The 13794-nt window shown below is 32.0% G+C and overlaps 4 protein-coding genes across 16 annotated transcripts in view; 3 read left to right on the top strand and 1 right to left on the bottom strand.

The window, feature by feature from the left end:
- The first annotated feature begins 6 nt into the window (after positions 1–6).
- Positions 7–2034, top strand: LOC100649565 (dolichyl-phosphate beta-glucosyltransferase). Of its 3 annotated transcripts, none has more exons than XM_048410541.1 (5): positions 7–322; positions 495–669; positions 735–931; positions 1007–1115; positions 1198–2034. In XM_048410541.1, the coding sequence occupies exons 1-5, from the start codon at positions 260–262 to the stop codon at positions 1626–1628; spliced, it is 975 nt and encodes a 324-aa protein (XP_048266498.1). In that variant the 5' UTR covers positions 7–259; the 3' UTR covers positions 1629–2034. The 3 variants fall into 3 exon arrangements, with proteins under 3 accessions (XP_048266498.1, XP_003393863.1, XP_012173742.1); XM_003393815.4 differs by having other exon boundaries at positions 1186–2034; XM_012318352.3 differs by having other exon boundaries at positions 267–391; positions 1186–2034.
- A 294-nt stretch (positions 2035–2328) lies between these two features.
- On the top strand, positions 2329–4289 carry LOC100648157 (programmed cell death protein 6). Of its 2 annotated transcripts, none has more exons than XM_003393804.4 (4): positions 2329–2750; positions 3373–3479; positions 3638–3945; positions 4024–4289. In XM_003393804.4, exons 1-4 carry the CDS (start codon positions 2695–2697, stop codon positions 4123–4125), a joined length of 573 nt encoding a protein of 190 aa, XP_003393852.1. In that variant the 5' UTR covers positions 2329–2694; the 3' UTR covers positions 4126–4289. The 2 variants fall into 2 exon arrangements, with proteins under 2 accessions (XP_003393852.1, XP_003393851.1); XM_003393803.4 differs by having other exon boundaries at positions 2344–2750; positions 3677–3945.
- LOC100646977 (adenosine deaminase-like protein) lies at positions 4155–8139 on the top strand. 2 transcript variants are annotated; one of them, XM_020866017.2, is made up of 8 exons: positions 4155–4296; positions 4433–5204; positions 5283–5413; positions 5482–5673; positions 5755–5992; positions 6077–6212; positions 6306–6406; positions 8046–8139. In XM_020866017.2, the coding sequence occupies exons 2-8, from the start codon at positions 5166–5168 to the stop codon at positions 8073–8075; spliced, it is 867 nt and encodes a 288-aa protein (XP_020721676.1). In that variant the 5' UTR covers positions 4155–4296; positions 4433–5165; the 3' UTR covers positions 8076–8139. The 2 variants fall into 2 exon arrangements, with proteins under 2 accessions (XP_020721676.1, XP_020721675.1); XM_020866016.2 differs by lacking the exon at positions 8046–8139 and adding an exon at positions 6471–7698.
- The window catches only part of LOC100645822 (protein dead ringer homolog), a 137325-nt gene continuing 130344 nt past the window's right edge, over positions 6814–13794 (bottom strand). For 6 of the 9 annotated variants that reach the window (XM_048410462.1, XM_012318297.3, XM_012318313.3 and 3 more), the window contains 4 exons: positions 12478–12833; positions 10222–10594; positions 9961–10172; positions 6814–9761 (listed from right to left, as the gene is read on the bottom strand). In XM_048410462.1, coding sequence (XP_048266419.1) covers positions 9601–9761; positions 9961–10172; positions 10222–10594; positions 12478–12833 — 1102 coding nt within the window. In that variant the 3' untranslated portion in view covers positions 6814–9600. The remainder of the gene's footprint in view (positions 9762–9960; positions 10173–10221; positions 10595–12477; positions 12834–13794) is intronic. The other 3 variants (XM_012318325.3, XM_012318321.3, XM_012318330.3) reach the window with 3 other exon arrangements.

Here is a 13794-nt window from a genome sequence, read left to right as displayed (position 1 = left end):
CAAATTTGAAATTATTTGATTTTTAATATCTTTAATAAATACTAAACTTCCTCTGTGACAATTTTTCATTTTAAATATAGAAGTTTTTCACCAATAAAATAATAGATAAAATTTGCATTTAGTGTAGCCAACTGCGAAATGTATACAAATTAATCATAACTTCAGGGGCATGTGCGGTGGCACAAGATAAGGAAGGATGAAACAATACGTGTTTTGAAAAGTATTTTTTGCTAATATTTAAAAACATAATAATATTAATATGATACCGTTAGGGCATTTACTTCTTTATGCTATTTTATTTGCAGTGATATGTATAATTGTGGTACGTTTCTAGGTTATAATTACAATTTTTTATGTTATTTAAATTTGTATAAACGTGGCAATTCTATAGGTACATTAATATCTTATAATTATAATTTGTTTTATTAAAATATTGTATATATAGCTGCGATTATTTCTTCGATATTATAATGAAATTAACTACATGCTTTTAGTTTTCTATAATATTATTTGTAATGACAAAACCATATCCAGAAATATGGCAAGATGAGAAGGAAAAGTACTTTTTCAATCCAAAAACGAAAAAAACAGAAGCTTTTCCGTCTTTATATGAAAAATGGAGCGTACACTTAAGTGTTATAGTACCAGCTTATAATGAAGAGCAAAGATGTAAATACTGATGCATTAACAGTAATGTTATGAAAACATAATGTGTTTATATATTTAATTTATAGTGCCAGTAATGTTAGATGAGTGTTTGGAATATTTGGAAAACCGTTCAAAAAATGGGTGTACTTATGAAGTGATTATAGTTAGCGATGGAAGTTCAGATAAAACTGTGGATATTGCTCATCAGTATGCATTAAAATATGATAACATTAGAGTATTAAATCTTGTTAAAAACAGAGGGAAAGGTGGGGCAGTAAGACTGGTTAGTAACAGAATGTTATGAAATTTAATTTACTATTATTGTCATTATCTTTTATCATAATTATTTTCATTTAAGGGTATACTAAGTGCAAGAGGAAGCGTAATATTATTTGCAGATGCAGATGGTGCTACTAAGTTTGCAGATTTAAAAAAGTTAGATGATAGTTTGAAAAATATATTAGGATGTAAGTTATTTCTTAAGGTATAATATAAGGTAAAATTAAATATTTATAGTGACAAAACCATCTTTTCTAGTTGATTATATAGATAAGCCAAATGAAGTCAGTTCTTCTCATGCAATAGTATGTGGATCTAGAGCTCATTTAGAGAAAAAAGAAACTGCTAAAAGAACCTTTTTTCGATTGTTACTAATGCATGGATTCCATTTCCTAGTGTGGTTTTGGGGAGTCAGAGGTATTAGGGATACACAGTGTGGTTTTAAACTTATAACACGTGAATCTGCAAGAGTTGTATTTCAAGCTCTACATGTTGAACGTTGGGCATTTGATGTAGAAATGTTATATATTGCAAGAATTCTAAACATTCCTATTATTGAGATTCCTGTGAATTGGACAGAAATTGAAGGATCCAAAATAGTCCCTTTCTGGAGTTGGTTACAAATGGGTAAAGATTTATTTTTCATTTGGTATAAGTATAGAATTGGGGCATGGAAAATAAAAAGATCTAAACAAACGTAATATAAATGTGCACAGAACTCATATTATTTATAAATAAACCTTTTATTCGATATTTCCACTATAGATAACATTAGATATCATGTTTAACATAATTAGATAATATAATTTACATAGTGATCATGAAATATTTTTCCTTTGTAAGGAAAATTTATAAATGTGAAAAACCATAACAAGCTTTATTTAATAAGCTTATATAATCTTTATTTTAATGAATAATTATATAAAAAAGTATGATAGATTATCATAAATGTTTTTAAAGAGAAAGAGAGCTGTTTGGTGTTTTAGATTAACTTAATCAAATTGAGCAAGATATATTACTTCGTTTATATATTTATTCTTTTATCTATTATATGCATTGTAATATGTAATGATCATTGTTAATAAATAACACTTTATAAAGAAGTAATTTTTAATTTCATTAATATAGTTTATTTTATTCCGAGATTTTAAATAATTTTCTAGTAATTTCTTTATATGTACAGTGATATAGTACATCATATAAACAGATCATGACATTTACATATTGAATCCTAGAGGAAATCATCCGAAGATCGAGTCCTGATTAGTTGTAAAAAATTAACCTGGAAGACAAGAAGGTCCTCGTTCTGCCCATGCGTGATATGCTATGAGTGTCTCAAACAGAGACAGAAACATTTTATTTATCTTTGTCTGTCTCACAAGAAGGCAGACTGTTGACTTTCCATGTTGATTTTTTACGAGTAGGCATGATTCAATTTCCGGACAATTTTCCCTAGCAAATATCAAGACCTGTTTGTATGATCTACAAGATATACTATATAGTTGAAAATAACCAGCCAAATAGCTAATATGATTAATATGATATAGTATATATAAACGTAGTATAGTAACTAGTAACCATACGTTAGAACTATCAGTGGTGTGACGTGTTTATGACGTAGTATTCTGCGAAACTTTTTGCAAATTAATTCATATTATCTTTTACACTGTCACCATAATCAGTTACAAAGTAACATTAAACAGATAGAAGTGTTAAATATAATTATTTCTAATCCTATATTTTGTCAAAGTAAACATTAGTTGAAAGATGGCTTTTGTATCGCCTATGCCTAGTCGAGAATTTCTCTGGGACGTTTTTCAAAGGTATGTCAAACTTTATTTGAATTTTATTCGTTTACTTAATTCTTTCATATCAAGCATGTAACCTTTATAATTCTGCATATGTTTTATCATTCAAATTGTAATATAGTAAATGTTCAATTATATTTAATTATATATAGCTTATTCATAAATGATATGAATTACATTTATATATTGCAAATTATACAAATTATGTATGTATATACAGAGTGGATTAGCTTAATATCTGCCTCGTTTATTTTTGTCGAAAAAACTTATCGTGACAAAATTATATGCATTATTTCAAAGGGTTCATGCAATGATGCAACGAATTTTTTCTCGAGATCATTTTGTTCGAAATTCAGCGCAATTGATATTTTTTTAGATGGAATTTTATATCTTTTCATACGCGATCCGATATGATTTTTTATCCTCTATACAAAAGTATTAAAGTATTTTTATCTGAAAGTTCATCATTTAAAAGATACTTTAATTTTAATTTGATTGCCTTCCATACACAATTTTACAAAATTAACATATTTATTTATTCATTCATTTTATAAATAATTGTATATTAAATACAATTTTGATAATAAATAACATATGACACAAACAAACTTAATGTTTTTTGGTTTGGATATTGTAGAGTTGATAAGGACAGATCTGGTGCAATTACTGCAGAGGAATTACAGCAGGCTCTTTCTAATGGGACTTGGACACCATTTAATCCAGAAACAGTTCGTTTAATGATTGGTAATTATTTGATTTTATTGTTTTAAATGACCACGTAAATCAATAAAAATGTTTAAAATGCTATACTATAACAATGTATTCCATAGTTTCTGAGTAGATCTGCATGGTCTTTTATCATATTTAATATGTTTTTAGTTTATCTCATTGCATTCATACAGGTATGTTTGACATTGACAAAACTGATCCTGATTCTTCAGGTATGTTTGATAAAAATCAAAAGGGAACAGTTAGTTTTGAAGAATTTGGAGCTCTGTGGAAATATGTAACAGACTGGGAAAATTGCTTTAGATCATTTGACCGGGACAACAGTGGAAATATTGATAGAAATGAATTAAAAACAGCTCTCACAAATTTTGGATACAGATTATCAGATCAAATTATAGACACTCTTATACGCAAATATGACAGAGCTGGTCGTGGCACTATATATTTTGATGATTTTATCCAGTGCTGTATAGTCTTATATGTAAGTATTCGTTTATATAATATTTTGTTAGATTATGTACATTTATGTTTAAAAAAATATATAAATTTTATTTTTTAGACATTAACTTCTGCCTTCAGACAGTTGGATACAGATTTGGATGGTGTCATTACAATTCACTATGAGCAGTTCCTAGGCATGGTATTCAACCTTAAAATATAAGACATTTTTATGCTTGGCCAATGTTATTCTTGCCCATGTTGGCACTATGTTTTTTATTGTACAAATACTATACAAACTATTTGATGCCAAATCTGAAAATCTGGAAATTCGAATTTATTTTATAAAACTTTTTCCACGCTAAATTAAAAATTTTATGTGTTTAATGTGCTTGTATGTTCAATTCTTAATTAAGAAATTATAAATAATCAGTTATATGTATATATAAACATTCCTCAAAAAATGTATACATATAACTAAATTTGATCATAAGCATGAAAATTTAATTTTTATTCTTTGTTTGTTATAGGAAAACAGATATAATAAATGTTATATATAAAAAATATTTAACAAATAATTATTAGATGTTATGAAAAAGTTGAACATATTTCAGATAAGAAATATGTAATTGAGATAAAAAAAAAAAATGATTAAAATTTCCTCTGCAGTATACATTTTATAAATGCTAGACTTGTAATTTCTATAACACAGTATACAAAACACATGCCAATTATAGATATATTAAAAATCTGATACTTTCTATACCTTAATACCTTTAAGTATTCTTTAGTGCTCTAATATCGATACAGTTTTTAAGGCACAGCACTTCAAAATCTATTAAATCATATATAAGTTTGATAAAATACGTACAAAGTTAAAGTTATTTTAACTGTATTTTCTTAAAATGCTATATACTATTTGCATTATGTATGAAGTCCATATTTCTGTACTTTTCTATTATTATTAAATTGATTATAAACATATTTTAATTGAATCTATGTGTACATATGTATATTTTTCACCATCCATTTATTCATTGTTTGACTAAAAAAGCGTGACAATAAGTTATACAATAAATTGAGAAACTAAATAAAGAACATATATGTAAGTACATATGTTCGTCACGTCAAGTCACGTATCGAATGCAATCGGTTACTGCATTAATTCTTCAGGCTTAAGGAACAGTAGTTTGAAATAAACGACACATTAAAATAAAACTGATATTTTTTATATGTTTAATAAAATTTGATTTATTTTTTATAATGAATTTAGGAAATTTCTGTCGAGCTCTTCCAAAATTGGTATGTAATCTGAAACTTATACAACATAAAACGTATAGGTTAATGCTTAAAAGATATCTTTTCTTCTGTGCTTAACAGGAACTTCATGCTCATTTAAATGGATCCCTAAGCATAGATACTTTGAAGAAATTGTATAAAATGCAAAATCCTAATTCAGAAGATTCTGACAAAATATTTACGAGTATAAAAGATTTTTCATCATTAGGCGAGTACGAATGAGTTTTCAACTTCAAATTATACATTGTGTTATTATATTGAAAACATGCAAAATTCGTAGGTGTTTCAAAGTATTTGACATAGCACATTCATTAGCAGTAACACCAGAAGCAGTGTTTCATTCTACCTACGATACAATTAAAGAATTCAAAGATGATAATGTAATATATTTGGAGCTTAGAAGCACACCACGTGTTATTCAAGGGAAAATGACTAAAGAAGAATGTGTAGAAGCAATTATAAAAGCATTTGAGTAAGATTTAACTAAAATGTTTTTTTTTTAAACAATCAATTAAACATCAAAGTACTTTTAATTGGAATTTTAAAATTATAGGGTGTGCAAGATTGATTTTCCAAGCATATTATTGAAGTTATTAATATCAATTAATCGTAAACAAGGATACAAAGCAGCACAAGAAAACATAGAATTAGCAATAGATTTTATTAAGAAATATCCCCAATATATTGTTGGACTTGATCTCAGTGGAGATCCAATGACGGGGAATACATTTTTAGAGTTATTGGAAAAAGCTAGAATGGCCGGACTTAAAATTGCAATCCATTGTGCAGAGGTAGAGATCAGTTAACATTTAAACTGAACTTAATCTTGTTGAATCTTTGAACACATTAAGTGTTTTCTCATTTGTCTCATATAGATTTCAAATGAAACTGAAACAATAGATATCCTTGAATTTAAACCAGACAGATTGGGACATTGCACTTGTATTCATCCCACACTACAAGGATCAAACAAAATATTTAATTTGCTTCTTAAGTCAAAAATTCCTGTAGGTAAGAGTGGTAAACATATGAAAATTTGTTAATTATTTTATACAGAAATATACTGAATATTGTTTTAACATTTGCTTTTTATCTTTTGTTTAGAATTGTGTTTAACTTCAAATGTTCAATGTAAAACAGTACCTACTTATGAATCTCATCAATTTAAATATTTGTTTGAAGCTGGACATCCTATTTGTCTTGGTGTGAGTAGAGTTATTAACATTTATCTGAGTAATTATTTGGAAAGAATATTTTATTTCTTTTTAGACCGATGACAAAGGTGTTTTTCATACATCTTTGTCCCGCGAATACGAAATAGCTAGTTCAACGTTTGGTTTAGAACGAGAACAACTCATAAAACTTTGCCTATCATCTGTACAATATGCTTTTGCAACATTAGAAGAGAAACAAGCAATATTGTGTAAGATCGAAAAATTTGCTAAAGAATATAACGTTACATATTGAAATTGTAATGAATTATCGTCAATGAGATCGACAATTGATGTCGCTACATATATGTATAAAAATTTGATAGACACAAACATTCGATCGAATTGACAAAGTATATACATGTTGTATAAGGGCGTAACGAGGTCATAGACTATTAAAATAAAAGTAATATCGATTTTATTCGTTATGATATTTGTGGGCTCGTTTACATGGATTTACAGATAACTAAGTTGCTACTTACGGAGATTAAAATAGTTAATGTCATCAGTATTGTTTTTTTTTTTTTTTTAATTATATGTAGTATATACAACGTATATAATTATTATTACAATGTTATGCCTGCAAATGTGCTGTATTTTTGTTTCGACATTGAAGACAAAAATTAATAATACTTACAAACCGGCATCAGTCTAGTCGGTTCAATAAACATTAACAATTGTCTTATAAACTATGAAAATCATCGAGCGCAGAAAAACTGTTAATTACATTTATTTTTTTGTTGCTTATTTTTGTATTTGATGTTTTTTATTAATTTGGTGTTTCGTGTAATCAATTAAAAAGTAAAATGATGAATTTAGCACCACATAAAAAAGACTGTCAAGAATCAAAATATCAATTAATTTCAAGATCGCCGCAGAAATATTTTTCTTATTTCATATCAATTGTCTGGAATAAAAATGAAAAAAAGAAAGAAAGGAAAAAGGAATCAACCTTTTACCTTTATGCAAGAGCAACAAGGATTCCTTTCCTTAACTTTGATTCAAATATTCCTTTTTCTATTTTTTTTTTTTTTTTTTGTTCTTTTATTAGAACCGTTACTTCCTACCATGTCATAACAAGATGATAGTAGTAAATATCTGAATAATACTAATAGTAATAGGAATAATAACTATATAGTTGTAATATTAATGTTGACAATGTCATTAATATTGATTTTAATAATCGCAATAAGAAATTATTTCTATCCTATATAATATTCATTCTATGTAACAGTCTTTTTGGCTAATATTCGAACTATAAACAATAAAACAATTTCATTTTCTCACCTGTACCATTATTAATGTACAGATTCTCAGATCATTAAACAAGCCATTGTATCGTTTTCTGTTATCGATTTAGAGATCGTCGATAAGTCATTCGCAAAAATTTTTTCCTCATCTATTCTACATTCTTTATATTCTTGTTGCGCGGATTATTCTTTAATATCTTACCTCCGCTATGTCTTTATCCTAATAACTATGACTACGGATGATTTTATTTTCGTCCTGGTTGCGTTGCGGATACGCTTGTCTTCTACAAAGGATATACGTTTGAATCCTGTATGACTTTATCCTGCGCGTTATGTACTAAGCATTATGTAAAGTAAACATTGCTATATTTATATATTTATAGATCGATTCGTGGGTGTTCAGTGTTTTATAGTTACCTGACTACGGTATTCTTATCGAACTGGCCCTAGCAAGACGAAAACATCCTTATTCATCGTTAAAAAAAAGAGAGATTTAGAAAATTTGACGACGCGTGAGTCAACGGCAAAGGTGCGAAATGGTGCGAACGGATCAAACATTCGGATGATACGCCGCTAAATGCTTGTATAGTAAACGGCTGTACCTTTTGCGCACTTAGTATAAAATAAAGAAAACAACGCGGAAGTATAGAGTAAAAATAAAAAAACGGGCAATGATAATTTGCTTTAGCTTTCGCTCTATTTCGTGAAAATCATTCACGAAAGAATCATATAAAAGAATCTAAATGATAAGGTGAAAATGCCGATTGCGCATTTTCACCGTCCGATTCTTTTTCGTCAATACCTACCTGTCACAAAAAGAAAATAGAAGAAAATGAAAGAAAATAAAAATTCTATATCTAGTAGTGACGATAATAATAATAATAATAATAATATAATAATAATAATAATAATAATAATAATATTACTCAATCTTTTTGTAAACTGTCGCACTGAACTCTGTTCCTTTTTCTCGCTCTGGTTCTCTCTTACGGAAGGCAAAATATATTCGAATGATTATGTACACTTAACAAACGGGCGATAAGATGAACAATTGTCTACGCACGCACTCACGTAGGTGTACATATATATGTATGTACTCCTATATATATATATATATGCATTATATTTGTATGTACACATACACACACACACACACCTAGATTCTACATTTGCAATGATATCGTATTGATAATTATGATAAAAACAAATGTACATGTGCTAATTTAAAATGCTATAAAATATCCGTAAGAGATGCGATGAAAAAATAATATATATTTGTAGAGTTTGTGAAGTAGAAAGCATTCTGCAAATGATCTTGACTGGAAGTACTAGCCAAATATAACTATTGCTTTAAGGAGCAAATTTTGGAAAGAGAACTGTGCTTAACAAGAAAAAAAAATTAACACGTTCTTTCTCGCGAATATTTTCCGTTCTAGTTCACCCTTACAAATATGTACTATCTTGTCTACTTTTTCGTTTCATTTTTAATTATATTATTAAGGTTGAACGAAAGGAAAGACAATGCGAGATCTTCGACGAACGATACGTCGAGGAGGTTTCCATTGAACGAAAGAAACCGCAAAATATAAAGATATATAATTAAAAATATTTATGTTTGCATTGCACACATATCATACATACACTATTCACACAACAATCATTCGCAATATCATCATCCAAACAGCCTATCGTCATCACGACTAATTCACTTATCATATATATTTATACAATTTTTAGGAACCTAGTAGGTATTCGCGCATGATACAAGCAAATGACAATTCCAGTTAGCGAATGTAAATTATAGCCGTCAAAGAAAAATCAAGTTCGATTATGGTAGACTGCTTCGTTCGTTCATAGGTTATTACTGTTGTTACATGTATATAGTTATCAAGTATCAAGACAACGTGATAGGCTGATGATTCCTTAATCGTTGCGTATTCATGAAACTATACTCCGAGACGGTTTTGAATTGCTGCTGCTGCATGTTGGTGTATTGTTCGTGGTCCTATTGTCACTTTGAGCGAATAAAACACCTTGATACATCACTCCATTTAGCTCCATACTGACTACTAAGGAATTATCACCGTTTCTTCCATCTCCTACAATCAAACATTCTATAGAATGAAACACGTGATATTATGAACTGAAATATTATTTAAAAATATTAAAATAGCAAAAAATATCAAAGATAGAAGACAGATGATTTAAATGGAGATATATTTTGATACTGTGCGAAGGTCAAATTTGTTTCTTTCCTCGTAAACAGAATCATATTCGTCCATTTCTCCTTTTTTTTACCTCGATTGGAAATTTTAATGTGCGTGCCGGTAACGGCTGTTGCACCCTTCTCTACCAGATTATCGTCTTCGGCGAGTGATCGTTTTGCCGGCGGAGGTCCAGATATATGAATTATATCTTGATCCTTCTTTATTTGCATACTACCTCCAGAAGAGGGTGAAGAACTTCGCCTCATTGGTGACAAGCATATGGGTGATGATCTAGGAAAAATCCTATTACTAATTTTTGTCATTCCTTTGAAATTAAGAGTTGAATTCTTACCTGAGGCCAAGATCAAGAGCTTCCCTTTGAGGTTCAGGAGTAGGAGGTGCAGGTACCGGTGAGTGTGAGGCCTGTGGTGACATAGGCGGTTGATGAGCCATTCCTGGATATAGAGTATTGTTGTTGTACATATTCCACAAGGTCAGCCGGGACATTTCTAGAGCACTGAACGCGCCATCCCTCGGTGGTGTCGAAGGTGGAGGTGACGCGCTATCTTGTCGATGAATTACGGGTGGCGGTGTACCACCACCAGCGCTTCTAAGCTCTTTGTTTAATAGCTTCACGTACTCGACCATGCGTGCCTCGAACTCGGATGGTGCCATCCCAGGAATAGGTCCTGGAAAGATTATCGAGGGGAAGAGAAACTGCAGTTCTGTCGAAAGGAGATTTTCGTCGATCATTTACACATCTAAAAATCAACTGTTACGTTTGAATAGTTGTTTGGTGAGATACTAAATTAAAGTGACTATAGCGATTGGCGTCGCTCCATTGGACACGACGAAGGAAAAGCAAGCAAGCGGTTGAAAGAAATCGAGATCTGCTCCGTCAGAATGTGTCAGGACCAAACTTCCATTTCGACATTCCGACAAATGACTTATCTAAGGTACTACAAGGCTTTGCCACTGTCTGTTTCAATCGCATATCCGCTCTTCCTCAGTTAACGCGGTTAATGGGGATTCGATTTTCATTACTAGTCTGCGAATGCAATTTTTACACTCGATATATCGTCAAGCAATCTTAGGACTTTTCTCATTTTCATTGGTATTGCGTATACGATTTGTATCGTCTTTTTGGACGTTAAAAGAGAACTGATAAGAGAATCATCATTATTGACAAGAGATAATCACGCAGATTAATGTTAATCAAGTTGGGGTAGCTCAGCTACTAAACCAATATTATTCGTTTCTTAGAAAATATTTCTTTTTTTAACCACCAAGCGACATGAAAATCGAAAAGCCAAAAAAAAAAATAAATAAATAAATTAACCGATCACATTTTTCAACAAGATCTGGTCTATGTGTTTGATATAAATTATTGCGAAATATTTCTTTCATAGGTTTGTGCTTTTTAGTTCGCACGCTGCATTCAAGTCTGTACCATATGCAGAATTTAAATCCGGTTCTCGCGGTGAACGCCATGATACGTGTTGTTCGAATGATTACTATCAACAAATTTGTTGTTCTAAGAAAAAATTTAATAGGTTGTATAGTACACAGAAAAGAGAGAAAGCACACAGATTGGACGTAAAGGCAAATTTGGGAGGCGGGGCAAACAACGAGCAAATGGGGTGCGAGTCGTAGGAGCGAAATTGGTCCGAACCGAGGTCAGAGGGTGGCGAAACAGGGCGAAAAGGGGCGAAGTACGGTTGTGGTAGGGGCGAGAAGGAAGAAGAAAGGGGTAGGGAAGTAGGAATGCTCGTTAGCGAGAGTCATCCGTTAACGCCTGTCTCCCGGAGGATCGTACAATCAATTACGCCTCCTTCGCTCTCGCATCATCATCTCTGGGGAGGCCCGGAACCTTAACTACCGATTTAAAATAAACCCGCTCCTCTTCTGCTCCCTTCCCGACCTATCTCTTTCCTTCGTTCGCATCTGTCTCCTCGCGTACCGCTAACTTTTCATCTAGATCCTCTCAGGCTCCGTTTCGACTCCCTCGTTTCCGGTACTTCTTTTCCATTCATCTTGGTTCGAATCGTGCCGAGAATTTCCTGATCTCTTTACGACCAACGAAATTTTAGAGAGACGAGCCCAAACTTCAATATTAGAACGCTTTTGTACAGACAGCTTGTAGACCTTATTATTTCACTCCCATTATTTTTATAAATACGAATTGAAAAAATGGAATCTCGATCCGTTTCTTTATCTGGCCGTACATTTCATTTTATATTATTTTCTTATTATCGTCGTATCAAATGTTCGTAATCGATCGTAGCACGAAAGTTATACGAAGGTATCCTACTATTAAATGACACGGAATTTCCTATCCTCGGTTGTGAGTATCTAAACCCTACGATAACACTGCTTTCTGTAATCGGTGTATTTCAGAATCTCGTCACGCTGTCACCATGTTAACGATACACATGTTGTCATAAATTGCGAATATTTATGTAAATACTAAACTTTACGAACACGCATAATCAAAAAATTGTTTCATTTACTAAATATTATAAGAAGTAAGAACCTTATAGCTATATATATCTGCGCATTACGCGTGCGTAAGAATTCGCAATTTAGTCCTATGCGTATAGTTACTGACCTGCATTTGATTGGCCTGCTATTCCCTGAGAATGTTGCGGATGATGTGGATGGTGGGGTAAGGGTGTGTGCGCGGCGCTTCCATTCACCAGCGATTGCGGTCCATGGTGTTGACCACCAGCCGCTACCGCTGTCACCAACGATAACGGTGACATTTGCGCGTGCAACGCGAGCGAGTTGGGTGTGTGGGGATTCCTCTGTGCGAGACTTTCGCTCGTCGTGCTGCTGCTCGTCGCATATGTTCCATAACTGCTTCGACGTCCCTCTCGACGATTCCCGTCGATCGCCGCTTGCAATTCCGCCGGTGTTGATAGACGTCTCTTCTCACACTCGTACGGATACAGGTATTTCATGTACCTGGGAGAAAAGTAACCGTGTAGAGGTGCATAGAAAGCCGATAGGCCGCGTGTTGATTTTTCGCTCGTGAGACCGTTATCGCTCGCTTTCTAAGACAATATTGCTTTAAGCCACATAAAGTGCTCTTCGTGTTGCCCCGTCAAATTCGAAACTAACCCCTTAACCTACAATATCATGCAAGAGACGTGATACATTGATCGAACCAAACATCAACAACTTGTATAAGAGACGTGCTATGTCCATCTTACTGATTTATTATTTATTTCAAGACAATAAATTGTTAATAATCATTTGTCAAACACCTTGCAAAATAAAATTAGTTATAACTTGCACATGCATTTGCATGCCAAAAGACATGCGCGCGATTTCCACAACTTCGAACGTTCAGCCAAACCGTGAAACGGCTCGACGTGCGATCGGCCTTGTGGTTCTTTGTGGTACGCGTTATTGGAGCTTAAATCGTAAGGCAAGGGGAAGATCTCGCGATTCTTTTTACTTGATGAAAAACTTTTAACGTATTATCAGAGGAATTCGTTGCTCTCAACCTCGTTGTCAGTGAAAATATCGTTTTCGTATCGGAGAAAAGCAAATTTTAAATATAAGGGTCGAAATCAGTAAATAGAGAAGAAGATACGCCCGTGGACATTTAAGTTTCAATGAAATTCGTTTAAACGCGCGTGTATTAAAAAGTTTAGTCGAACGAATGTAGTGTACGTAGTCGAGAAAAGTTACTTCTTCGTTTAATGACAATAAACACGTATAAATAATACCGAGGAAGAACACGATATATAGTTATATTTGTCGTTATTTACGAAAGACCGGTCTTTAAATTGATTATGTTTGTCGTCATTTAATCCCAGCTTTTTATATGGTTTTTACATCTTCTTCTATACGAATTTCATCAAGCTTTTCCATTATGACCTTTATACAAGGTGGTTGGTAACTGGTGGTACAAGCGGAA

This window comes from Bombus terrestris, chromosome 2 (assembly GCF_910591885.1).
Source record: "Bombus terrestris chromosome 2, iyBomTerr1.2, whole genome shotgun sequence".
In the NCBI taxonomy this organism is placed as follows: domain Eukaryota; kingdom Metazoa; phylum Arthropoda; class Insecta; order Hymenoptera; family Apidae; genus Bombus; species Bombus terrestris.
The sequence above is the reverse complement of the archived record's forward strand: the minus strand, read 5'-3'. Positions and strand labels throughout refer to the sequence as shown.